Here is a 26,768-nt window from a genome sequence, read left to right on the forward strand (position 1 = left end):
GCTTCGGTGGGGGCCCGAGGTCACAGCCGGTTCAGTCCTGCTTGGAGGTGGTGGCCTTGCCGCCCTGGACACCTTGCCGACGGCTGCGAGGCGCTCCCTGCTTGCCGTGACCCCTGTAGGCCTCCTGAGACGAGGAGCGTGCCACCTGGCAGTAGGACGACGAGCCACCGCTGGATCCCTTGGAGTCCCCCTGTCTGCCTCCGGAGCTCCGAAAGGGCTGTCGTTGCTGAAGGGCTCCTAGGGCGCGGGCCGTCTCCGTGTCCGTCTTTATGGCTTGGAGGGATTCGTCCACCGTCTTCCCCAACAAGTAGCTGCCGTCGAACGGCATGTCCAACACCCTGGTCTGGACGTCCTGACGGAAGTCGGTCGTCCGGAGCCAACCCCGTCGTCGTAGGCAAACTCCGTTGCCCAGATGGCGGAACCCGGTATCGGCGATATCGGTTGCCACTGTTATGGTGTGGTCCGACGCCACCTCGCCTTCTTGAAGTATTTCCAGGGCCTCGGACCTCTTGTCGTCCGGTAGGAAGTCCAATATGGGGGCCAGCTTAAACCAGAGTTCCCTGTCATAACGGGCCACGATCGCCAGGGCGTTGATAGTCGTCGCCGCCGAAGAAATGACCCGTCGCCCCATGGCGTCCAACTTCTTTCCCTCGCCGTCCGGAGGAGAATTCGACGTTGAGGCTCCTGACCCCGCCGCTTTCTTCTTCGCCGCCGCCGAGACGACCGAGTCTGGCATTGGCTGGGCCCTGAGGCACAGGGGAGCGGTCTCGGGGACCCGGTACTTCTTCTCGTACCGGTCCCGTTTGGCTGGTGCCGTGGAGGGGTTCTTGAGTACCGACAGGCCCTCCTCCCAGATGTCATCGATTAGAGGCACCGCGATGACAGTCTTCCTCTTGGCCTCCCGGCGCTGATAGAGGAAACCTTCCTTTTTCTGCTCCTCCGGGCAGAGCTGGAACAATTCGGACGCCCTGGCTATCATGGCGTGGAATGAGCCAATCTCGTTGGGCGGAGAGGCCCGTGCGACGGGAGGCGGGAGACCCGTTCCGTCGCCCTCAGAGCCCGTCGTCGAGCCCACCGCACCGTCATCTCCCGACTCGTGGGAGGATGAGGAGGGAACTGCAGGCCTTACGGGGGCGAGCGGAGGAGAGGGTTGGGTCCTCCGTCGTTTGGTCGGAGGACTTCCCGACGGGCCAGGTTGTGGGTCCTCCGGCCCGGGCCGTGGTAATCTCGTCCTTATCTCAGAGCATAAGGACTGGATCGCAAACAAAATGGCCGCCGAGCTATCCTGAGGCCTTTTCCGGCTGCGGCGGAAGGGAAGGCTGCTCTTCCTCACCATCGTCGTCTTCCTCGGTTATCTCCAGAGGATCTTCCTTGCGGGATCGAACCTTCTCGAATTGGACTTCGAGATTCCTCACAACCTCGGTCAGTTCCCCCTCTGAGGCTGACTGAGCTCGAGGAGGCTACCGTGCCCCCCCCTTTTTCCATCACGGGGGCCATGAAGATGGGCTGAAAAGAGGATTCCCTCCTTGGCGGCAGGGAAACTCTAGTCCCGGAGGCAGTCTCCGCTGGCGGGGTCTCTGCCGGCTTGGCCAGAGTCGCCGCGATCGCCTCGATAGAGGTCTTTGCCTGCTGGGTAGGGGCCTTCACCACCTTAGGTGCGTCCTGGGCCTTCTCCTTAGGGGGAGGGGCGACGCCTCGCACCCCCTCTCCGGAGATCGGACGGGGCTTCTCCCGAAGCTTACCCGGGGTCTCAGACTTCCTCTTCCCCGAACCGGAGCGCTGGTGGTCGACGGTGCCGGGGAAGGTGCGCCCTGCTTGGCGACCGAAGAGCCCGACCTTTCGGCGCTCCCGAAGCCAGCGGACTCGCGGCACTTGGCCTGGTGTAGGGCCCCCGTCTCCGGGGCGCCCGCACAGGACTTAGAAGCCCGCTCGGACCCTTTCTTCTTCTTCTCACCCGTTGAGCCCTTCTCCAAACAGCTGGCGAGACGGGATCGACGGTCCCTCATGGTCCGCTCCGACAAGTTCTTGCAGAACTGGCAGTCCTTCTCTACATGAGTCTTGTCCCCATGAAGACAGTAGAGGCATCGCGAATGTTCGTCCTCCTTAAACACGTTCTGCAGCCCGCATCCAGGGCAGCTGCGAAACAGCTTGGGTCCGGGTGACGAACTCGCGTCCTGGGCCATCTCGAAGTAGGCCGTAAATCTTCTGGAATCCTCCGAGAGGTTGATTCAACGAAATCTTCACCCTTGAGGGGCGTAGGAAAATCCTGCAACGGTTACCCGTTAACGGAAGTAGAAACGGTGGAGCTTGAGGCTCGATTAACCGAAAAAAATGTGAAAATTCACCTGAAAAAGCGCAAAACACGCAGCAAAAGCTCGAGAGCTAAGCACGAGGACTCCCAACACTTGAACATGCGGTAAAAATCTGAAGATGGCTGCCAGAGGCGGGGCTTAGGGAGATAGCAGTCATTGGCTGTGGTCAGTATGACGCAGAGATCAGTGATTGGTTACTACTACGAAAGACAGATCAGAAACGAAACTGATACTGATTTTTCTTTACCGAGGATTCCCAGCCTGACGACGGGGAATATTCATGAGCATGTGAATCCATGCCAGACACCATGCTGGCGAATAGAAAATCGGAAAGAATACATGTCTGAGGTACATGTTTGCATGACTACTTAAGCATAGAAGCATGGTGTCTGTATGTGTACAGTTTTACTTACATGGCTATGTCAAGCAGTTCACTTTTCCTGTTAGAAGGTGGTTGGAATAGTAAAGAGCGAATATATAGGCGAACAATGCTGTAACCATACAATACTGTGGATGAAGACAATATTGTATGGTTCCAACTTAATCACTGGTTGTGCGGCTGTGGCGGGCTCAGCCCTACCAGAGCCATGGTTAGCAAAAAGATGCAGCAAGAATGTGAGAAGCCCCGATTTGGCTGATAGAAGTGGAGAAAATGGCCAAAAAGGCTGCGATATTCCTCCCTTCTCGAATCATAGGCATGCACAGCCACGTATACAAAGTGACATCACAGATAAGAGTGGTATATTCTGACCCAAGAAACTGAATAAGGCCAAGGGGGGAATGATCACCAGACTAGTGGTTAGTTATGTATCATGGAACAATCTGCCACAGTAGCAGATTGTTTCGTATGGGTGGGCAGAGCAGAATTATACAGGCATTACATTGCTTTGTTAGCCAATGCCTCCCAAGGTCAAAGGATATTCCATTTGGAAAAGTAATGTTTTAATGTAACTGAATAAAAGGATCCTACTGTTTTATGTAAAATTCCCATTGCATAAAAGCCTAGAAAAATCTGTGCTCTGTGACACTCTGCCAGTTTTCCTGTCTGTTTTCTGCCCAATTCTCTACAGCTGCGCAGAAAAAAATGTGGACTTGCTACTGCTACTCCCTTAGTGAATTTATTGGATGGGCCTCCACATTGCCTCATAACGTTATTAGTGGAAACAATACATAGAGTTTGGGAACGTTTTTGTGAAAAGCAGAGTTAAAGATTGCTGGGAGCTCTTTAGCTCCTGGTTAATGCCTAAAGGCGCTTGGTTTACTTGACACCAAAAGTTATATATTTGGCTCCACAAGCCAGCTGGTGCTTAACAAAAATACCTATGTGGCATTTAAACTGTGTGCTAGAGAACATGTATAAATAAACATTAGGACACATTTAGAAGACTTTTAAAAGCAGAACATAATTGGTCATATATAACTGCTAAAGTTATAGTTTGCCTCTTATATGGCTAGAACACCACCTTGTTCACAACGGATAGCTCCCGATTACTGAGTGGTAACAAATAGCCAGGAGCTGCTTTCAGTTCCCGCTAGTCAAACCCTTATTTCAATCCCTGAAAGGTAGTATGGTACTTTTGCTAAACTAATATATTCCCACTTTTCAACATAGGTACATATTTTAAAGCCATGAAGAAAAGACAGCATGAAGCAGAAGCATATGCAGTGGTGCTTGTTGAACATTGTATGCTCAAACATGGACACACTTGGGTGAAGTGTATCAGGTTACCTAAATTATTTGGCCTCATTTCATAAAAGTATACAATGCAATAAGATATTTTGTTCATACAACCAAGAACCACATTTAACTGAATCCAATCTCCTCTTGCATCAGTCCTGCATCACATACAGAGCTAACAAAAAGTGTTACAGTGCATACTCACATGCATGCACACACACTCATTTGAGTACCCTAAGGTTTTACCTGGATTGATCTTCTGCAAAGGATTGTTTCTCAAAGCCAATAGGGAGCCTTCGCGAGTCTGCTGAACAATGACTATGTCAGATGCTGCCCGCAGAACTTCGAACATGGAGTAAAATCCATAGCGGAGGTACTGAAAGTCACGGCCAAATCTCTGATAATAAGCCTGATCAAATTTAGACAGTAGGACTGGAGAATAGGAAAGAAGGTCTTTCAGCTCACTCTTCACAATAGCAGGAAGTATTGGAGCAGTCCTACTCCGCCGGGGCAATTTGAAATTGGCCGTGGAGTAGGACCCTCTACTCTTATGATGTGAATTACGTGACTTGCTGCTGGTTTTCTGTCTAGCCACTAGATTGGCAATTCTCTTGGTAGCTTCGTCCGGGATTCCTGCAAATAAAGGAATGAGAGATAATCGGAATTGTTAAAATAGGTAAGCTGTAGGTCTGTTTAGGCACTTTTCAGTTGTTTAAACAGTATCCAAATTTAGTTCAACACAACAATTTTCAAACATTAAAAAAAGTTTGCCATTGATGATCAGCTGTCAGGAGATGTTTAAGAGCTCCCAAGGTTAAAATAGAATTCTGCTAAACCTCTTCATTTTAACCTTTTTAATCCACATTCCTCTAATTTGTGGAGGAATGATAGGATCGCATTTAGCAATATAAGACCCGTTTCCCCATGGGTAGTGGGTTGTCTCGACTGCACAGGAATACTATCCTGGGGAGTTCAAACCTTTCTGTTCACAAAGAAGACCATACTTTTACAGTGCAACATTTTCGGACAACAGGTCACACCACAGGAGAGGACTTACTGAACCAGAGTTAGGATAATATATGGCTCTTAAGCCTGCAGCTTGGCTTCCATTAAAACAAAATTAGTACCCTGTTTCAATTAATCTAAGGTCATATATTTCTCACTTTGCAAGTAGAAGGCTGAAATAAATTACATGCATGTCATACACTTTAATGGATTTTCCTGTAAGCTGTAGGCACACTAATTAGTCATTAAACACAGATTTCTATTTTAGAACGTGAAGTGGAGGGAGCAACAGTCTAAACCTGGAGCTCCTGCGCCCACTCTCTACAATCCTGAAAATATATCTGGGAGAAGGCCTGAAGCAGCAGGACAATGGGCTGAAAATGATGGCAACCGCTACATTTAGTTATTTTTTTTTTGTAAACAATTTTATTAATTTCAACAACCAAAAGAAATACAGTGAACAGTGATCGTAATTCCAAACATTATGTACAGTATCATAGTGTATTATATAGTATTTCCACTGTACCCCATACCCCCTTTCTCAAGCCTACTCCTCTTCACTATCTGTCATTTCTCCCTCTGGGGGTACCCTCTCCTCCGCACCCTCAGCGGAAAAATATCTTCCCGGCAGCTCTGGGCAGGCCCAGACAGTGTGGCCAATAAGTGCTTCCAGGCCATCAACGTTTCCGCTACTTCACCCACCACCAATTAGGATCAAGGTTTTCCAGAACTTTCTCAACCTCCTGATTACGTGAGGAATCACGGGGATAGGAGGAAACGTATACAGAAGTGGAAATTCCCAGTCCACTACGAATGCGTCTACTAGAGCTCCTCTTGGAGGAAATTCCCTTGAGCAGTACTGATCGCACTTTCGGTTGACCGAGGTCGCGAACAGATCCACCTGAGGGGTTCCCCAAAGGATGAAGATCTCTTGAAGGATATCCCCGGGGCAAAAAACACACTTAGCACCTGAGGGAGTTGGAGGCAAAAATCACAAGCAATATTGTGTTCAGGCAGACAGAATCGAGAAACACTTGGAAACAGGAGTTCAAAAGTCAAAGGGCAGGAGCCAGGTTCGAGTGACAACGGAGACCTGTTGCCGAAGATCACACCGTTAGACAGTTCGCAATTCAGCGTAGCCAAGAGTACTTTGATATTGTCAATGTTCGAAAGCAAAAGTTATAAGAAGGAGGGAAGACAAGGGCAAGCCTTGAAGATGAAGAAAAGGGAGTCACCCGGTTTCCTCAAGCAGAACACAGTACCTTATTCCAATGGTGCAGCTGGTGCCCTGGCAGTTGTTCCTGTTGGTTTCCCACAGACGCACGATTCCTTGAGCTTCGTTGTGAAGGAGGACGTCTGAAGGGGGTATGCACCACACAGGGATGAAGCCGGCAGCAGCGTCAACGAATAAAAGGTGCGCTCCTTAAAAACAGGAGAGGCTCGTCAGGTGGCTTTCCGGACCACTACAGCAGTGTGCAGCGATTTCGACCACGAAGGAGACCCTGGCTGAAGAAGATGAGCTGGTTATCCCCACCAGGCTCAAGGGAAGAAGACTCCGGACTGGATCTCCGCTTAGTCGTTGAAGGGTAGATAGCACAGGACTGCAGCAGGGCTTCACCGGGACGGGGTAGTTGCAGCAGCCGTCGTTCTCTCCGCTCCTCTTCGGTTCCTTGTAGTTCCAGTGGCGACTCTCTGACTTCTAGCCCAAGAGACCTGCCTTTTAAGCGCAAAACCCCCATTCAAACAGCCTGGCTGTCAATCACGCAGCAGGGGGGTTTGTCCAGCTTAAGGCTGCTAAAATAGCCAATAGCATTACCACGTTTATCAAATATAATCACGGTAGAAAAGTTAGGGTAGATACCACTGCCACCAGCCAAGTCTAAATGTTAAAACAATGCGAAACAATGCTCAGGGAGGTACAGACAGAAAAGGGGTACAGATTAGCCCTTTCCAGTACTCCATGTAAGATGGGGTGTACTGGGTCTGTGGCAAAAGTGACTAAGTAAAGTAAAGGGCAACTTTACCTTTCTCTGGGGGACAGTAGTCAGCCCCAGCATAATGGAGTCAGAGGGCAGTCTTAAAGAAAACCCTGAGTTACTACACTGAAGGTGCTGTGTAACCCATACAAGAACAGGGGCACCTGGGAGTGGTGTGCTCCAGTGCCCAAGATCACACAATGAGTAAAAACACATAGGCCAAAACACATGTAAGAGTGGAAAAAGGATGTACACTCTCACCATGTGGAAAAAATAAACTCCAGAAATCCAGCAAAGCTGCTGGGGGACTCACTAGGTGACGGAAATTAGCCCTAGAAGGAGAATTCTCCCTAACAAGGTCCACAGTGTATGCGTATGTGTATAGTGTGGAATTGAACTGTTTGAATACTTCATTGATTGCTTCTGGGGACGTCTGCACCGACCCAGTAGAGTCGCAGATGCTGGTAATTTGTCTCGCTCACATCTCAGTTCTGAGAGGGTCGCCATTGATTTGCTGGCCTTGTACCCCTCTCCGTATCTCCTTGATGGCATAGGTTGTTTTATGTAATACAATTCTTTATCGGCAAGGCCTTTGAATTTGTCCATTTGAGTCTGTATTTTCAGCAGGTGTTCTCTCCCCTCGTTATCGGGTTGCTGGACTTCGAGGTCACGCAGTTCTCTTTCAGTCTGGGTAAGTTCCTTCCTTATGTCTCTCAGTATGCCATAGGATGTCCCCATCAGCTGGCCCCTCAGCCAAACTTTAAACATCTCCAAAACCGATTGCAGGGATTGCACTGATCTTTCATTTCGAATAAAGAATTCTTCTATTTCGGTTCGGAGGGGTTCTATCACCGATTCATCCCTCACAAGGTTTGGGGGCATACGCCAGTTTCTGGTGGTGCGTGTTGTGCTCCTTGGTACCAACTGCAGGAGGAGCGGGGAATGGTCCAACAATGTACGTGGAAGGATATCACATTGCCCTACCTCAGCGATCAGTTCAGGTGAGCATAGCCGGTAATCGATCCTTGAGCTGGACCCATGTGCCCCAGAGTAGAATGTATATTCTCTTAATTGAGGATGTAATTCACGCCAAATATCTACCAGGGGCAGTGTGGCCATTGCTTGCCTCAGTGTCATCAACGCCTTGGTATGCGGACTGCAGTTTCCTGTTGAGCGGTGTAAGCTTAGTTCCAGTATTAAATTGAGGTCTCCGCCCCAGATCACTGACGCAGCGCCCACGGGTGACAGCTGTTCTACAATTCGGAGGTAGAACCCTGGGCTGTCCATATTTGGGCCATATGTGTTTACCAGGATAATATCTTTGTTATGTAGCTGCCCCCATAAGATCACATAGCGCCCCTCGTCATCTGTTATAGATTTAATCACTTGAAAGTTTAGCCGTTTGTGCGCGAGTACTCCCTCTCACCATCAAGGAGTAGTTTGTGGCCACTTTCACAGGTCCCCAGTTTCTCGCAAATGTGTCAGTGATCTTTTTCGTGGCATGTGTTTCTTGCAGGAGGAGGATGTTCACCTTGTGTCGATTCGCATATGCCAGTATCTTCCTTGCCTTTATTGGGTGTGCTAGTCCCCTAACGTTCCAAGTAAGTAACTTAACTCCTTGTCCCTTAATTGCCATTGAGTTTGGTGTCGTAAGCTTGCCATAGCTTGCGTTTTATTGATTGTGGTGTCTTCTTCCTTGTATTTCTCCCGTCAATGCTTTTGTTGCTTTCATAACTTTCTTGATGCGACTCATTACCCTTGTCAATGTATTCCATCTTGCTTCTTGCACTGTGAAGTGGATTGTCCTTTTGAACTTGCGGGCAACAGGCCCTGTAAACCCTACTCCCCCCTCCCTCACTATCCCCCCATCTGGACAGTGTAGATCCCATTCTAAACTTCAACTTTTGAGAAAACAGTCGGGTGGCTCTGTTTGGTTAGTCTGTCCTTCTCCCTCTACCGACCAGACTGATCCGATGGCCGCCGCACTGTTATTGTATGAATCCATATGGCTTGCCTTCAAGTGTTTGAACCGGGTTGTGAGTTCTTGTCTTTCTGTGTTTGCGGGATATTGTGCTCGATATACCTCATGGCTTCTTCCGGGGATTCAAAGAACTGTGCCCTCCCACCGTGCTGAAGGTGTAGTTTGGAGGGGGAACAGCATTGCATATGGGATGGAGCGCGCCCTGAGCGCTTTCTTGACATGGTCGAAGGGGCGGCGTGCAGCCTGCACGCCGTTGGAAAAGTCAGGGTATATGTGTATCCTGTTGGAGTCCTACAGTAGAGTGCCCTTCTCCCTATAGAGGCGAAGGACCATGTCCCTGTCGCGATAATTAAGGATTGATCTCGGAAAGAAAATCCAGAGGCTTCAATTTCAAAAAAGTAGTATCCAGAATTTTATTATACTAGATACATTCATTATTTTTGTGAATTGAATCATGATTTAATCAGCACTCATTTTACATAGCAGGAAAAAGATTTTTAAGATCACAGAAGTTTCAACAATTTCATTCAATACATACTATACCCTCATCCAACCATTCATATACACTCATTCTTCATACATTAACCCACTCATACCAGACATCAATAGATACAAGATAAAAATACAAGGTAAAAAACTATTACAAATTTATAGCAAACAATTCATCAACAAATTAATCATACACAAAAAAATGTGTGCAAAACAGAACATATGGCCACCAAGAAACTTTTGTGGTCATCAATTGAGGTGGGCCCCAAAAGGTCTTCAGAAGCGGCCTCAACCCTAATATTCTCTACCGGTTTCGACGTCTTAACATTATTTTGGTTACATCTTCATCAGGAGATGACAGAATAACTTTCTAAAAAGAGAAACAACAAGACATTGGTTTCCTATAGGGATGGAATAGATACCTTAAAACTATCTGTATATAAAAACATAATTTCACAACAGTCACGATATTAAGATAAAAGCCTGCTCCCACCCCAAATCTGTGTATTTGGAGTGGCTCCTAGATGTCTGACGGGAAGTGCAACCGTCCAGAAATGTGTGTCTCAGTGCAAACTGGCAATAGATCATGGCATGCAGAGTTGACTGGATAAAACATTGTGTTGGCCCATAGTTATATCATTAGTGGTAGGATAAGCATAAATGAAAAAATGAAAACTCACAGTTGCCATAGACCATATATATTACTATGGGTGAGAGAAGCAGTTTAACCTATTTCTAGGCTACAAACTAACCTTTGCACAGGCAGTCGGAAGCACATCATTACTTCTATTGTAACAAGCTGGAATAGCCGTCATAGAACTTGGCAGCGTCCAGATAGAAATTTCCTGCGTGGTGGATTATTAGGCTTGGAACTTCAATCTATCAAGAAATAAATAGTATGCTATTAGGAACCTCTGCCCTAAGAAACCAAAGTCAAGGGCCAAATCCCCCAATCATCTATGATTAGTCTTACCCAGATGGTCCAGATATTGAAGAGGTATAAGAAGAAGTGGTGACACTCTTAACAAAGTTTGTCCGTCCCAATGAATCAATCACAGAGGCCTCTAGATGAACCCCATCTCTAAATAAAAAAAGGAGAGGAGAGTCCAATCACCACTTTTTTCGTTCAACGAATTTAAAGAAAAGTATCGACAAGAAACCATTTTCAATAACTAATAGGATTTCATCAAGCGTTAGATGTCATTTCATGACACATAGTTAAAAAAACTGCGGTAATACCAAAAACTAAGAGCACTAAAGGTGCTACGGCATTCTGGGCTGAGTCATAATAACTCAAGCAGACTGAATGACATTTTACCTGCAGCCGAGCACCAAGCGGACTTCATCCAAGACAGGAGACAAGGTAAGGACGCCAGACTTGCTTATTCGTCTGACGTTACCGCACTACAGCGCTGCTTCGCTGTACGCGCGGTTACAAAGCGAACCAGATCTTCTCACGTGATCGAGTTTGAGTCACGTGACTACACGAAGGACGTCTCGCGAATAACGTATATATGAAAGCACGTGACAAAAACTCTGGACATGCTGCCGTGGCAACCCTGCTAATACAAGATGCCTCTTCACAGTGATGCTATCCGCGTGACGCACGTAACAAGGACTCATGGCATGCTGCCATGGCAACCCCGAAGGGATTGAGCACATAAGCAGGAGAAAAGCCAATTCAAAATGCCCATGTAAAACATTGCTATCCGCGACCGCCGAGTAAGCATTCGATCAGCTAAGCTAAGTGCGAGACAAGTAATGGAACGGGTTGGCATACTCTTGTACTCGAATGCCACAGTTCTAAATTCATTCAAGACACTATTATCGGCAGCCGCATGGGGAACATAAGATTGACTGAGGGTGATTATGATATGAATAACTCCATAAATAAAACAACCCAATACAGCTGCACTAAATGTGGTCAATTACTATACCAAATGTCTTGTAGTTAATAGATCAGATTCGGAATATTCATGTGCTCGAATGCCACGGCTCTAAAGTGTTTAAAACCTGTGTCAATGTTTTTAGATTAAAAATCCAAAGTTCTTCTTTGTAGGACAAACTGTTGAGAATCTGCGTTTGATTGGAACCAACAACTTTTTCCACACAGAACCATTCCATTTGTTCTGCCTTGTGGCCCATTTCTACATAATGAATGACCATAGGGGCATTTAGATTGCGAATTTTTATTTTTGAGCGATGCTCGTTAATACGAGTACTAACTTCCCTTGTTTTTCCAACATACAGCTTCTAGCAAGGACAACGGATAATATAAATCACATTCTTGCTCTTGCAAGTCGTAAAGGTTTGAAGCTCCCAATTTTTATTTTGCGTAAAAAAATAAGCTGTTTTCTTAGAGAACTTACAAGCCACAAAAGAAGTGCATGGGAAATGACCAATGACTGGATTCTGATTAATATCTCACACTGTATGAGTCTTTAAGTGAGTTCTACCAGCACAAGTGATCCTTTGTTTCAAGTTCTTGCTTCTTTTAAATGCAAAAAGAGGTTTGGGCAAGGTAGTTCCTGAAGCATTAAGGATGCGCCAATTTTTTAATATGATTCCTTTTATTGCTTCACTGTGTTGACAAAAGGTTGAAACACACACCAATTGTTCTTTCTTCTCTGTTTTGGATTTAGGTAACAGCAAAATATCCCGATTAGCATAACGGGCTCTTTTCCTGGAGTTCTTTATAAGCTTCCTCGGGTACCCGCGTTCCAAGAGTCTTTGTTCCAAAATTAAGGCGTGTTTTTGAAAATTATTGATATCCGTACAATTGCGGCAAAGCTGCAGGAACATGCCATATGGTACATTGCGAAGGAGACTAGCCGGATGTTGGCTTTCATATTTTAATGTGGTGTTTCTTTCGGTTGTCTTCCTATATAACTCAGTATGTAAACAACCATCTTCAAAGAAGATCGATAAATCCAAAAAAGCAATCCTCGAAGTAGAATGTTCAAGGGAAAAATGGATATCCAAATCAACTTTATTAAGCCAAACCACAAATGATAGTAAGGATTCCAATGGAGGCAGGCAATGACTGTGCGCGGTGGCGTCCCCGGTTTGGGAGGGACAAGTAGGGCTCTGTGGGCCCTTTCGATTAAGAATTGTTGCGAAAACTGTGCCTCCTGGAAGACGGTGTGAATCACCTCCTCCAGGTACACCTCCATTGTGACATTGAGTTGCTTTTCTGCCAGGCCGACTACTCTTATATTGTTGCGACGTGACCTCGATTCAAGGTCATCGCATTTCATTTGTACCTGGGACAGGTTCTTTTTGATGGTTTCGATGCCTTTGCCATGGATTGTCAGAACGTCCTCTACCGTGCTAGTGCGACTCTCCGCTTCCACTACACGCGTGTTCAACTGGTGTAGGTCTGCCTTAATTGACGCCATTGTGGTCCCCATTTCATCTAGTTGAACAAGTTACTTTCTTACCTGGTAACGTTCTTCCGATGGGATGTTCCGATGCAATATTCCACATCTATGACAGGTAATCACCAAAGCTGTGCTGCTTCGGAAAATTTTCGGTGTCTGCGTCCTGCGTCAGTGACGTTGATACGCTGTACTCGAGGGCCTCTGTCGAGCCGACGTCACCGGATGTTATAAGTAGGACGCACAACGCCCATAGCCTCAGTTCAGTTTTTTCCGCGAACGTGTTCGCTTTCGCGCGCCTCGGTTCTTAGTACTTTTATCGGTTCTTCGAACTTGTTTGTTTGTTTGTGAGCATATCGTGTCTTCGTCTACCCTGCGGTTGGGATTCCAGAAGAGTCGGGACTGTGGTTCCAAGATGTCACTTACGGACCCGCATGATGCCTGCCTCTGGTGCCTCGGTGAGGACCACGCCATGGATGACTGACTATTGCCAGTCGTTAACATCGAAGGCCTTCCGGGAGCGGAAGAAGAAGCTTTCTGTCAGTAGGGTTCCGTTGGGCTTTCGACCGACGATTCGAGAGGCGACTCTCTGCGTCGTCGGCATAAGTCCAGGGGGGTCTCGGTCCCGGAGTGGTTCTCGCCATTCCTCTGCCTCTTTGAGGCACTTGTGGAAGTGCCGTCACTGGTCCCCTTCCCCGTCCTCGCCCGAGGACTCTGCCCGACGGCGGGTTGCTTGTCCCAACAAGCACTCTTCTCCTGCGGAATGGGATGCAGTTTGTACGGAGATGATGGTGATTTTCCAATCGCAGGGCTCCGTTCCATCCGCGCCTTTGAAAGAAGCCGGCAGGGAACGTGGTAGGGCCACCGCTCGCACACCTTCGGGCTCAGGTGGTCGGCGCGATCATCGGAAGCCTTCCAGGTCCCGATCGGACAAGGTGGATCGCTCTACACATGCCTGCTCCAGGTCCCGGTCCTCAATGCCCTTGAGACCGTCAGAGCCTGTGAGGTCTTCGAAGAAGACGTTGACGCCATTGGCGCCATGTCCGTCGAGGGACTCTCTCGAGGCTCCGCCTCCAAGGAAGCCATCGAAGCCATCTACACCATCGGCGCCGAGGCCGTCTAAGGACACGCTCGGGGCACCGGCCTTGAGGCCTGTGTCAAAGACATCGGCGCCACGCTCGACGCCGATTCCGTCTACACCTTTCGAGGAGGCTTTATCGGAGGTGCCCCGGAGACCAGTGGAAACCCAGAGGAAGGCTCTGGCTAAGTCAAAAATTGTGGGTGTGCTTTTTTCTGTGCTCTCATCTAGGGATTTATTCCAGCCTCTTGATTATATTTCTGAGGTGGATGAAGGGTCTGAGGAAGGTTTGGTGCCTGATGAGGTTCCTGACGACCTCTTATCTGGTCATAGCCAGATGGAAGACCTGCGTCAGTCTTTGACAACACCAGTGGTCTGGACACCTCTCCGGAGGTTGAGTTCGGTAGGCCTGAGCCTGGCACGCACGCCGAGTCTTCGTACTTGCGGCTCATGTCGAGGGTGACTAAGTACTTGGGGTGGTCTGCGCCACCAGTGGATTTTCTGCAGGATGACCTGACAGATATCTTGGACCAAGGTCCACCAACTGACCCGGTAGTGCCATTCCGTATGGCCTTGCACAGAAGGGTGGCGGCGGCTTGGACTGCTCCGGAGAGTCTCCCAGCAGTGGGTAAGTCGTTGCCGAAAAAGTACCGCCCAGCCAGTGGCGACCCCGGCTACTTGTCCATGCACCCTACTTCAGAGAGTTTGGTGGTGCAGGAGGCTATGGCCCCAGCAAAAACAGGCGTCGTACCCTAAAATCCCTCCTGATAGGGACGACAAACGTTTTGATGATTGGGCGAAGAAAGTCTTTTCTTCAGGGGGTATGGCTTTGAAAGCAGCCAACTCCGTGTGTGCCGAGCACGTTTCACTCACACTCTGTGGAATTGTTTCATTGGCGGCTGAATATATTCCCGAAGGGGTGGAACGGGATGGCTTTCTTGCCCTTGTACAGGATGGCAAGGATGCCATGTGTGAATCCGTTCAGTCGGGTCTGGACGTGGCAGACGGTGTCAGCCGGTCCATGGCGGCGAGCACCGTGATGCGTAGATTTGCGTGGTTGCGGAAGTCTGGGTTTGCTCCTGATATTCAAGCCCGGCTTCTCAACATGCCATGATTGTGAACATATTTTTGGCAGCAAGGCTGACAAGAGCCTTGAGAGGTTGCAGACCTCGAAGGCTGCAGCGAAGTCGTTGAGCACTGCAGTCCGCCAACCTCCGCCTTTTCGTCCTAGGGGACAGCAATGGAGGGGAGGTTCCTTTCGATACCACTATACCTTTGGTAGATCGAGGGGAGCTGCAAGTCAAAAGGGGCCAACGTAGGAGTACCAGAGGTGGAAAACAGGGTACTCGAGGTGCCAAGGACGCTCGAGCAGTTGCCTCTTTGCCCTCAGACACTGCTGCATCCGCTTCAGCTCAGTCATGAGGCCATGTCCCATGGTTCGCCGGTTGGGGGAAGTCTGGCGCAGCATCTTGTAGAATGGCGTGCCATTACTTCAGATGTGTGGGTTCTGGATATCATAGCAGCTGGCTACTATCTTCCCTTCCGGCAGAGGCCTCACAACAATCCACCAGGGAATCTCTCTTTGAAGAGTCCGGATCCGCTCCTTGCGCAGGAAATCAAATCCCTGCTGGAGAAAGGCACCATAGAATTGGTGTCTGTAGCGGAGAGGAACAAGGGATGGCATTCCCCATATTTTTTGATCCCGAATAAAAGACTGGGGATTGAGACCCATCATGGACTTGGGCGGTTTGAAGAAGCTCTTCAGGAAGGACAAGTTCAGGATGGTTACTCTCTCTCAAGTCCTCAACTTCATGACTGGTTGGCGTCTCTGGACTTGAAGGACGCTTACTTTCATGTGCCGATTGTTAGGGAGAATTCTCATTCTATGGCTAATTTCCCTTACCTATAGAGTCCCCCAGCAGCTTTGCTGGATTTGAAGAGTTTGTTTCTTTTCTCCTGCTAAGAGAGAGACTCTTTTTCCCACTCTTAGGCATTTTTGCTATATGTGTTCTAGGCTATTTTTGTGTTTAATGTTTATGGGGTTTTTCTCACCTCCATAGGAACCATCTTTATTCACATGTGTTACAAAGCACCCTCTGTGCAGTGACACAGGGGTGTCGTAGCTACCCCCAAACATAGACTCCATAGCCTGGGACTGACTACTGTCTCCCAGGGCATGTAAAGTCCCAATTGACTTTACTGGTCAATTTTTATGAACTAAACCAGTACAACCCATCTTACTATGGAGGTACTGTAATAGTTTTTCCCTTATGTTCATTTTCGAGAGGTTACCGTATAGTCCCTCTCTCAAAAGTTTCTGGCTGGTGGCAGTGGTTACTACCATAAATATTCGACCGCAAATATTTCCCTATGGGATTTTCCCATTGTTCGAGGCTACCACTTTTTCTGACAGCCTCTATCTAACATACTGCCGGTTTATTTGTATATTACCTTTACTGCGGTAGGTTTTATTTGCCAGAACTTTAATATAAATTCTTTCTCGTGTCTTTCTCTAAACTCCTAACCCAGGTCGGGGATCCTTTGTTCGTCCGTTTGGCGGGCTTCTGCGAAGAAGCCTTCCTTTCGGGGCCACTGAGTCTGGGGTGGGTCCATTGTGTGGGAGGGGGGGGGTAGTAGGAGCCCTGGACAGGGTTGCCTCAGCAACCCATGTCGCACTCTATCCTGATAGGCTGGAGGGTCTCCCGCCAAGGATAATCACTCCACTGTGTGAGTGACAGATAGGCTGTATGAATGGGGCTCTTTTTGCATAAAAGCAGGGTCCTGAGGACTGGAAGAGCAAGATATCGCCACTGGAACTAAGAAGCCGAAAAGAAGCCAAAGACCCATGCAACAACTGAACCACCAGTGAAGCCCTGCTGAAGCATCTCACCACTTTTCTCCACACGACGAGAGGAGATCTTCATCTGCAAGAGCCTTCTTCCCTTGAGCTGGTGGGGCCAACCAGTTTGCCAATCGCCTTCCTGCACCTGCCTTGGTCGAATCGCCAGTACCCTGTACTCCGAAGCCGGATAGCCAGGCACCAGTCCACCCGGACCGCGATTTAAAGGAGCGTACCTGGCTGGTTTCATCCCTGGGTAGTGCAGTAACTCGAACCTTCCTCCACGACAAGAGCCTCTCTTCTTCTGCTGGATCCCCCGAACTGCAGGAACTACCAGGAACAACCGCCACCGCAGGAGCCACTTCTTCATTTTAAAGGTACATTACTCCACCAGGCCGCCCTTTCTTCGCGGTAGCACTAAAGGTGTTTTAAATCCTTTACCTACCTGTTGGGTTGGGCTCCCCTCTTTCTTAACATTGTCTTTCACCTTCCGCATCCACCTTTTCGAAATCGTTAACCAAAGACCTGACTGCAGCTACAAGAACATTTTGCTCCTGGGCCCTTGCCCTGTACCACTGACTCTGGCACAGGCCTACTGACTCTGGCTACGTTTGTTAGAACTGCCGTCTTTAGATAGCTTCTCAACTAGAACTGTGTTGGTGCACCTACTTCTTATAACTACCCTATTCTTCCCCTTTCTAAACCTTGTGAAATGCCATTTTGCTCAGTTTTTATTTAAGTATTTCCATACTGATGCACTGTCTTGCTTAATCTGGTCCACAAACTTATGGGAAGTGTTCCTAGGGTGTGTAAGGAGCTATTTCTATATGACTTGTGCTTTCCCTCCCTTGTGAGAAATTGCTAGAGTATCCCTTGTGTGTGGTTTTCACTGTGCCGTTTTGCTCACTTTTCACTCTGGTTCACTTGGTCTACAATTTAACTAGGGAGTGTGTATATTTTTCTTTGACTTATTTTAACTTGCTTGATGAATGTGTTTTACTAGAAGTGTATGAAATAAATATATATCTACTTTTTAATACAAAGCTTTTGTCATTTTTTCCTTGTGCCATAGTATTGTAGGCCTATTGTGTAAACCCTGAATACTGCTCATCTCCCCCTTGAGAAAAGTCTGACTGCTCAGCCATAGCCACCAACTAAATCTTTGTGGTACAGACTGATACCAAAGGGGTTTTATTGCTCTCACCTGTAGTCCTGATCTTCTGTAGTGCTCCCTAAGGGATCTGCACAGGATTCTGCCTAATACCGATTCATCCCAAGCACAAGAAGTACCTGAGGTTCACGGTTGGCAACTCGCACTTTTGTTTCGGGTCCTGCCGTTTGGATTGACTTCCGCCCGAGGGTCTTCACCAAGCTCATGGTGGTGGTGGCGGCAGCAGCGTATCTCAGGAAAGGGGGAGGTTCACGTCTACCCCTACCTGGACGATTGGTTGATCAGGGCACGCTCTCCCGAGCAAGTCCTGGATCATCTGTCAGTCATCTGCCACTCCCTTCACAGACTGGGCTTCTCCCTCAACTTAAAGAAGTCCCACTTGATGCCAACCCAGCGGCTCCAGTACATCGGAGCAGTTCTCGACACATCCCTGGGGCAGTGTTTCCCTCCCCAGGTGAGGGCTCATCACGTTCTGCAGATGGTGCACAAGTTTCAACATGCCCAGAGTCTCCCGGCGTTCGAGTTCTTGAGGTTGCTAGGCCTCACGGCATCCTGCATTCTCCTGGTGCCAGAGGCCAGGCTGCGGATGAGATATCTGCAGTGGGCTCTCAAGATGCAGTGGTCGCAGTCCTGCTGCAGGATGTCGGATCCCGTTCAGGTGCTGCCCTCGGTCGCCCAGGATCTTCTGTGGTGGGCTCCGTTTTGGCTACCCTGGCCGGAGGTGACGATCATGACGGACGCATACCTCACGGGATGGGGAGCTCATGCCAACGAGTTGACAGTCAGCGGTCGTTGGTCTCTGTCGGAGTCCAGACTCCATATCAGTCTGTTGGAGCTGAGGGTAATCAGGCTAGCCCTGAAGGCTTTTCTGCCCTCTGTGCGCGGGAAGACTGTCCTGATTCTGATGGACAATACAGTGGCCATGCACTACCTCAACAAAAAGCGGGGAGGGCAGTGTCTCTCCCTCTGTGCAGAGAGGCGATGCAGTTCTGGTTCTGGGCTATCCAGCAGGAAATTTCGATCTCGTTAGTTCATCTGGCCGGAGATGAAAACGAGGAGGCGGACGTTCTGAGCAGTCAGAGCATGGTCTCTCACGAGTGGGAGATGGCTCAGGAGATTCTCCTGGGATCTTCACCCTTTGGGGGACCCCACAAGTGGATCTCTTCGCCACTAGACCAACCGGAAGTGCGAAAGATTCTGCTCGCAGGAATTTCCTCCAAGAGGAGCCTTGGGGGACGCGTTTGTAGTGGAGTGGTCCTTCCCACTGCTGTACGCGTTTCCTCCAGTACCCGTCATTCTGCAAGTGCTGAAGAGGTTACGGAGTTTCGGTTCCCGAATGATCCTCATTGCTCCTGCATGGGCCAGTAGAACGTGGTACCCGGACCTTCTCGACATGTCCATCTGCCCTCCACGCCGTCTTGCCTACCAAGACGATCTGCTCTCACGGGAGGGGGGGGTTGTCAGGTTCTCCATCCAGAGGTCAAAACTCTCAACCTTCATGCTTGGCTTCTGAAAGGTTGAGGTATAAGGATTGGGACCTCCATGAAGACGTAATGGAGGTGTTGCTTTCGACCAGAAGGCCTGCAACAAAGTCCCTGTACCGTTGCCGTTTGAGAATGGTGCAGGGTTAAGAATGTGGATCCTTTTTCATGTGCCATTCCTGTGCTTCTGTCTTTTTTTGCTTTCGTTAGCCCACAAGGGCCTGCAAGTGGGTACCGTTAAAGTTTACCTGGCGGCACTCTCCATATTTAAGCGCTCGTCTGAGGAGTGTTCTTATTTTAAGATTCCTTTGATTATTCAGTTTCTGAAAGGGCTCACTAATGTGTTCCCACCGTCACCTTTCCAAGTGCCCGGTTGGGGTTTGAACCTGGTTCTAAAATTCCTAATGGGAGCTCTGTTTGAGCCTTTACATTCTTGTCCTTTGACACTGTTGACCTTAAACTATTTTTAGTTGCGGTTACTTCCGCTGGCAGAGTGAGTGAGTTGCAGGCACTTTCCGTTAAGCCACCCTTCAGTGTTTCATAAAGACAGGTTGTCCTTAGAGTTCGTCCTTCTTTTCTTCCGAAAGTTGTGTCAGAATTTCATTTAAGCCAGAAGGTCATTCTTCCGGCGTTCTATCCTCTGCATCCTGGTAAGGAAGAGGAGAGGCTCCAGAGGTTGGATCCTAGGAGAGCTTTAAGTTTCTACATCTCACGCATGTCCCGGGTCAGAGTGGACGATCAGCTCTTTATTGGTTACGCTGGAAGGCGTTTGGGACAAGCTGTTACTAAACAGACTTTGTCTAGATGGATTATCTTGACAATTTCTGAATGTTACCGCTTGGCGGGTAAGGACCCTCCGGTAGGCTTACGGGCCCATTCTACTTGGGGTGTGGCTGCCTCTACTGCCCTCCAGAGGGGTGTTCCCATTCGTAACATTTGTGAAGCAGCCACTTGGGCCTCTGTCCATACGTTTGTCAAACACTACTCCTTGGATTCTATCCATGGGCAAGATTTGGCCTTTGGCAAGGCGGTCCTCTATTCTGCAATTTAATTGGGCATTCTAAAATTCTAAATTCTTTTCCCACCTCCTTACGTTGGTACTCCTTTGGGAGTCTCTCATATATGTGGAATACGTCGGAGGAACCAATCCCTTCGAAGAACAAGTTACTTTCTTACCTGGTAATGTTCTTTCAATGGGATGTTCCGACGACGTATTCCTCATCGTACCCTCCCAGCCTGCCCCACTACAGAATTTCTTATGCGATTGCAGTTTACGTTTCCGCAAGGCTTTCTGTGGTCATACTGGCAGAAGATTGGTGCCACACGTTCTGGGGAAAAAACTACAACTGAGGCTACGGGCGTCCTACTTATAATATCCGGTGACGTCCGCACGTCCGTCCGCAGCTGTGGTGATTACCCGTCATAGATGTAGAATATGTCGGAGGAACGAATCCCTTCAAATAGAGTTTACTGGCGCAAAGCCAGCCTGAAGGGCTGCCATATATGGGTCCGTCGGGTTATCCGTCGGGCGCTGAGGCATTGATTGGCTGGCTTGTAGTATTTCATCGCTCCTGCCCTCCTGCGCAGTATTCGTGAATGCATCCATGGGGCATTTTTTGTTGGTTTTGTTGCCTCTGGGCATATCTTCTGTTTTAGTTATGCATCGGCCGGGTAGCAGGATTTGGGATGGATAGTGGTGGGGGGTCACATAAGTTCAATGACCAGTTTATGTGGCTATGGTGGCATAGGTAAAGTTGTGCACTTCCGGTACTGCCTGATATTAAATTCGGGAAGTGGGATGTTGATTGCCCACCTGTCCTCCGTGGTGTACTACGCTCAGTGCGCATCCCCTAAGGGGTATTAGCCAGTGGGTGGAAGACCCATCGGACTCCTAGACTAGTCTTCTGCAGCTCTCCATATATAATCAGGCAGTCCCCGTTTCCCAGCCACCCCCCGCCACAGACAGGTGCAAGGGACTGTTAGGTATGGGTTATGGCCCCAGTTCGAAGCACGTGGCACATAGGGCTGCACGACCGCCTGCAGAGTGTTCCACCTACTTGGTGGCTTGAGCGTGGAAAGTGGCGGGGGAGGGCTCACCCTCAACCCAGCAGGCCGGCCGTTCGCTCCCAGCGCACACAGTGGCCGCCAGGGAGGGGAAGCCCACTCTGGCCACCGTCTGTTGCTGGGTGGGGGTCTCCTCCGCAGTTTTAGGTAGAGAAGTTGGCTGGGGGGAGGGGCCCCACCTCGACCCAGCAGGCCGGGCCGCACGCTCCCAGCGTACACAGCGGCCACCGGGGTGTGAGCCCTCTCTGCCCGCTGTCCTCTGTACGCTCCCGGGCAGCAGCCCTCGCTAATGTGTGGAGTCTGGATAACGTCAGGGAGGCGGGACACCGCCGCACGCAGTCGTTGCAGGCTGACGGCGACGGCCCCAAGCAGCAGCCGGAGTGTGGATGGCAGCAAGGGGAGGGCCCCCTCCTGACCCTGCAGGTCAGCCACCCGCCGTTGCACACGGTCTCCAGGGAGGCGGAGCCCATGCCACACCACACCGTCCACGGGGGAACAGTCCCACCCCTGGCGGGAGGCTCCGGCTGTGCCGACCTTATACTGCCTGCCTCCATCTCGGTGGCTACCGGCGGACCTCGTTGATGGGATCTCGTGGCAAAGCCCCCGTTGCTCCAGCAGGCGTCAGCTTGAGCATGCATCGCACCATTGCTGTCAGGTCTCGGAGGGGGAGGGGAGCACAACGAGGCCGCGACTCTTTCGCAAGGAGCCCGCGGGTTTTCCAACACAGTGTTACTCCGTAGATATTCGCGCTGGGATGGCTCAACATATATCGGAGGATGCTCCGAAGGTTCAGCTACACGTTTTGTTTGTGGTCTTTTCCTCTGGATTTTCAGGATTTAGATGTGGATATACTTGTTACGGCACAGCTACACAATCAGGCAGTCATTACCGTCGGCGTCCAACAGCGCCCCCGCCCTTAGATACTACATTTAAGTAGCCCTCTGTTGCTTATTTAAGCAGGGTTGCTTCCACAAATGCTAACCTGCTATAGATTGCTCAATGAATAGTCAATGCTTGTTAGATTATTTATGGTTCTTGTATACCGCACAAAACCTGGGGGTATCTATGCGCTTTGGTTTAAGGATATGGTTACAGAAAGTGCTAGTAGCATACAATTACATGAGAAATGCATAAAATACATACTTCGGAAAACTCGCCTCTTGTTGCGGGGAGCTACATCAGGGTACATATGACATATCAGGTGCATAGGATACATACTTAGGAAAGCTCACATCTTGTTGCAGGGAGCTACATCAAAGTACATATTAGGACATATCAGGTGCATATGATACATAATTAGGAAAGCTCACCTCTTGTTGCGGGGAGCTACATCAGAGTAAGTATAAGGGATATGGCAGGAACTGTATCAGAGAATAGTGACATGGCAAGGGTTATGAGAATAGATAAGCTACGACTGATAGGCAGGCAGAAAAACAATAAGGTTTACAATAGAGGGGCAGTAGACTATTACTTTAGTATGTATAGCATGAAGAGATAGAAGTTTGATAATGCAAAGGCAATTATGGCGTACTAAAGCTGCAGCAGGCTAATGAGCCGAGGCAAAGATAGAGCGGTTGGCAATGCAGAATGAAAGTGATGGCATTAGGTTTTGGCCATAGAGCCGCAACAATGTTAACTAGGGTATAAGGCCACACATGGTCAACCTAGTGTAGGAAGGAGATAGTTGATGGCACAGAACCAACAGTAACAGGGATGTAATTACAACAGAGTAGTCGTAGTAGCCGAGTTGTGACAGTTAAAGCAGAATAAGTCAAGTGTCGGCACAGTGGGCAGTGATTGTTGAGGGTGTGAGCATTGTTCTGTGCCTCCAGATCCAAGAGAATGTACTGAGGGAGGCAATATAGAAGACATCTCTGTAGTCGAATATCAGTGCCAGGGACACTCAAGGGGAATCTAAAGGGACGGAGTGAGCACTCTCACAGAGGTGACATGTAGGCAGCCGGCAAATAGAAATGAAAAGTACTGGCCGGGGTATAGAGCAGGCTTGGAGGAGGCGCAACTCTGACCTTGGGATGAAGCATATGCGCCTCAAGGCGAATGCCAGAGGCGGATGGCAAACTATCATCAGCGGGAAAGACGAGGCAAAACCCGGCAAGTCCAGGTAAAGACAAGGAAAGACAGGGCTCTTACACACACCCCTTGGAAAAAGGCCTGGCTTTGTCTCCCGGCTCCGTCGGTTCAGAGGATTCGATGAGCCATGCAGCCAATCAGCAGGCTGCATGGTCTGCAGTGGGTCTCCAGGCACCTCAGTATGGCCAGGCAAAGGCGCACAGCTGGGGGCTATCTTTGGCATGGATTCAGGGCCATAGGGACCCATGGTGGTGAAGGCTGGAAAAGCCTCTGTGCCCTGATGGAAGGGGGACACAACCTTCTGTGCTGAGCTGCTACAGTTGTAATCATTCTGTTGGTATCCTTGAGAAGCCAAACAGTAGTTCAGTATTTCTGGACACAAAAGTCCTCCCCTGCTTTTGATTGCCATCATCCTTCTCTTACTTAATTCTTGCTTAGGAACCCCCTCATATGAACTCTAGACGATTGGGATTTGACAGTGGGACATTTTGGAATAGGTAGAGCAACCTGGCTAAAACATTTGTCTTAATCACTGCTCGTCTCCCAAGCCATGTAAGGTACATTTTCCTCCATCTGCTTAGATAGGTTACAATCTCTTTAAACAGGGAAGGATAATTAACTCCTTCGAATTCAGATCCCTTCTTTGTGATGTTAACGCCCATGATCTTCATAGCCCTTTTAGCCCACTCAATGGCACCATCTGTCGGATTCCCTGCATTGTGGTAGCTGACCCTGTGAAATTAAAAATGTCGGATTCATTGAAATTAATCTTGAAACCCGATACCGCCCCAAACCTTTTGATTTCTTCCATAACTTCATCGACCGACTCTAGTGGGTGTGTAAGGGAAAGTACTAAGTCATCAGTAAAAAGGCTTTTTTTGTACTCTGCCTTCTAGACTAATCCCTCTAATTCATTCAGAGGTTCTGACCCTCTCTGCAAAAGGTTCTATCACCAATGCAAAGAGTATGGACGACAGTAGGCAACCCTGCCTCGTCTCTCCCCACACATTGATTCTGGCTGTGGGGGATGCTTAGTTGACCGTAATCATGTTAATCAGTTTGGTCCCAAGCCATCTGCACTCAATCTTCCGTAGGAAGGACCGGTATACCTGGTTGAAAGCTTTTTCAGCATTGAAGGACAACGCTGCTTGTTCACTGCCCCTATTTGCCCTGTTAATGTTAAAAGGATATTTGTACCGCGCACTATCACCACCGGAGTGGTCCCCTGGCGTTCTTTCGGCTCTGAAAAGGAGTGGTGGGTGGGGGGTGTGAGTTAGTGGGAAAAGTGCAATAGAGCAGTGATGTGCTGTTGGCGGCCTCAGCCCGGTAACTCCTTTGGCTGGGCTTGGGGTGTTTTCTGGTCGGTAGTCGATGTGTGCTGTTGTGCGAGTATGTGTGGTTTGTTTTGTTGTTGCAGTGTAGTGAAGTTTGTGCAGATTGTTGTGTTGTAGGCTTGTGGTTGTGTTTGGTTAGAGTTTGAGGGGTGTATGCAGGGAGGTGAAATTGTTAGTGGATTGGTTAATTGCCATTGCTGTCTGGAAGCGAGGCGCTAAATTTTCGCACTCTCTCCAGGTGGGATGCGCAAGCATCTCAAGAGTCTCCGTCCAGATCTGGGACCGTCCGACACTACAGTCCCTTTCACACATGGCGTCCACTCACATTCATAATCTTGCCCAAGTTCGTCCCCAGCAACCTACGTCAAACCTGCCTGAATGCGGGGCCGGCAGGCGTTTGTGTGTCCCTTCAAATCTGGCCCAGAGAGCATTCCCAATCCAGTCGGTGCGCCATATGTGGCAGAGGTCGGCATTCATTATCTTATTCAGTTGCTCATGCAGGCTACCGCTCCCAGCCCCTTCGAAGCATGGCACATGCCAGCGCTTGCAATTACATCCAGGGGCGGCACCTACCATCATTTACAACTCCATTCAGTCTAGGCCCATGCCAATGTCCACAACTTAGTTCAAGCGTGGCAAGTGCTAGCATTCACACAACTCTATTCAAGTAGTATACCTGCTGGCAATTATGGAGCGGGTGAGGTTGTTGGCTAGAGTTGGCTAGGGAAGCTGATTCTGTCCTCATGGGTGTCGCTTGTGTCCTATTCGCCCCATCATCGTCTCTCTTGTTGTAGTAGGAGTTTCCTGAAGTTGGTACTAGATGTTGTCAGTGTCATCCTAAGTTCTGTCATCCTGTTCTTTGTGCTTCCTGTTTGTTTTGCTTTTTCAACTTGAATCTGTGATGTTGAAGAGCGAGGTTGTTAGTAGTTTTCTGAACTGTAGGTGGTGTATGGTGTTTCTTATTTCTTTCGGGATGATGTTCCAGGTTTTTCCGGCTAGGTGGGAGAAGGAGGAGCCCCCAAGTTTTTCTTAAGATATGTTTTTTGTTCAAGGCGGATTTCGTTGCTTGATCTGAGGAGTCTCGTTGGCTTGTAGATCGTTATTTTCTTTTGTAGGAATTCAGCTCCCTGTCCGCTTATTGCCCTGTGTGTTATGCACACTGTTTTGAAGGTGATATTATGTTTGACTGAGAGCCAATACATTGTTTTTAGTGCTGGAGTGATGTGGTCTCATACCAGTAAGCAGAAATATCGTCCCTCCTTTGGAAAGTAACTTGGTAATCACCAGTTAACAGAAAAGATGTTTTTGTGTTCTTTTTATTAACTGTAAAGCGCCTTGGATTAAGGCGCTAAATAAAACAATAAATACAAATACAAATAAATGTGAACGGAGAGAGAGCAGTGAATCATTTTGTACCACTATTCCCTTGGCAGTTCTACAAGAGACTAGTACTGGAAAGTCGAGCAGGAGTATTTTCGTTGTCCCAGTGGGGGCAAGTCAAGAAACAGAGTGGAAGGCGTGGCCTCTTCCTAAAAAGAGTTAGAAGTGTTGTTAGAACAAATGAGGAACTAATGGGAACTGGCTAGGAGAAGGGAATCATTCTCCTAGCGAAGGGAATCATTCTCCTAGCATGCCGTCCATATCGGCATACAGCCAACGTTTTTGATCCCAAAGTTAACACCGTGGATATTGATATTGTGATGAATCCTACGGAGTCATCACTGATTCCCCAGCTTGTCCCTCCTCTCATTTGGCAAAGGGACGGCAGCCGCTACCTGATCCTGACCCCGGGGGTGGCAATATGATGAAGTATCACATGGGAGGAGATGGCTGTCGGGGGGAAGGTGGTAACACCAGCAGAAGGGAGTTATCCCCTTCCTACTAAAGGTGGT

General features: G+C 48.8%; 1 protein-coding gene across 1 annotated transcript in view; it reads right to left on the minus strand.

Moving 5' to 3' along the window:
* TDRD5 (tudor domain containing 5) overlaps positions 1-26,768 on the minus strand; it is a 2,293,977-nt gene that overhangs the window by 1,920,530 nt on the left and 346,679 nt on the right. Inside the window, exon 3 of the mRNA XM_069641474.1 lies at positions 4,237-4,623. Coding sequence (XP_069497575.1) covers positions 4,237-4,623 — 387 coding nt within the window. The remainder of the gene's footprint in view (positions 1-4,236; positions 4,624-26,768) is intronic.

Source organism: Ambystoma mexicanum, chromosome 1q (genome assembly GCF_040938575.1).
Source record: "Ambystoma mexicanum isolate Mex_15411 chromosome 1q, UKY_AmexF1_1, whole genome shotgun sequence".
In the NCBI taxonomy this organism is placed as follows: domain Eukaryota; kingdom Metazoa; phylum Chordata; class Amphibia; order Caudata; family Ambystomatidae; genus Ambystoma; species Ambystoma mexicanum.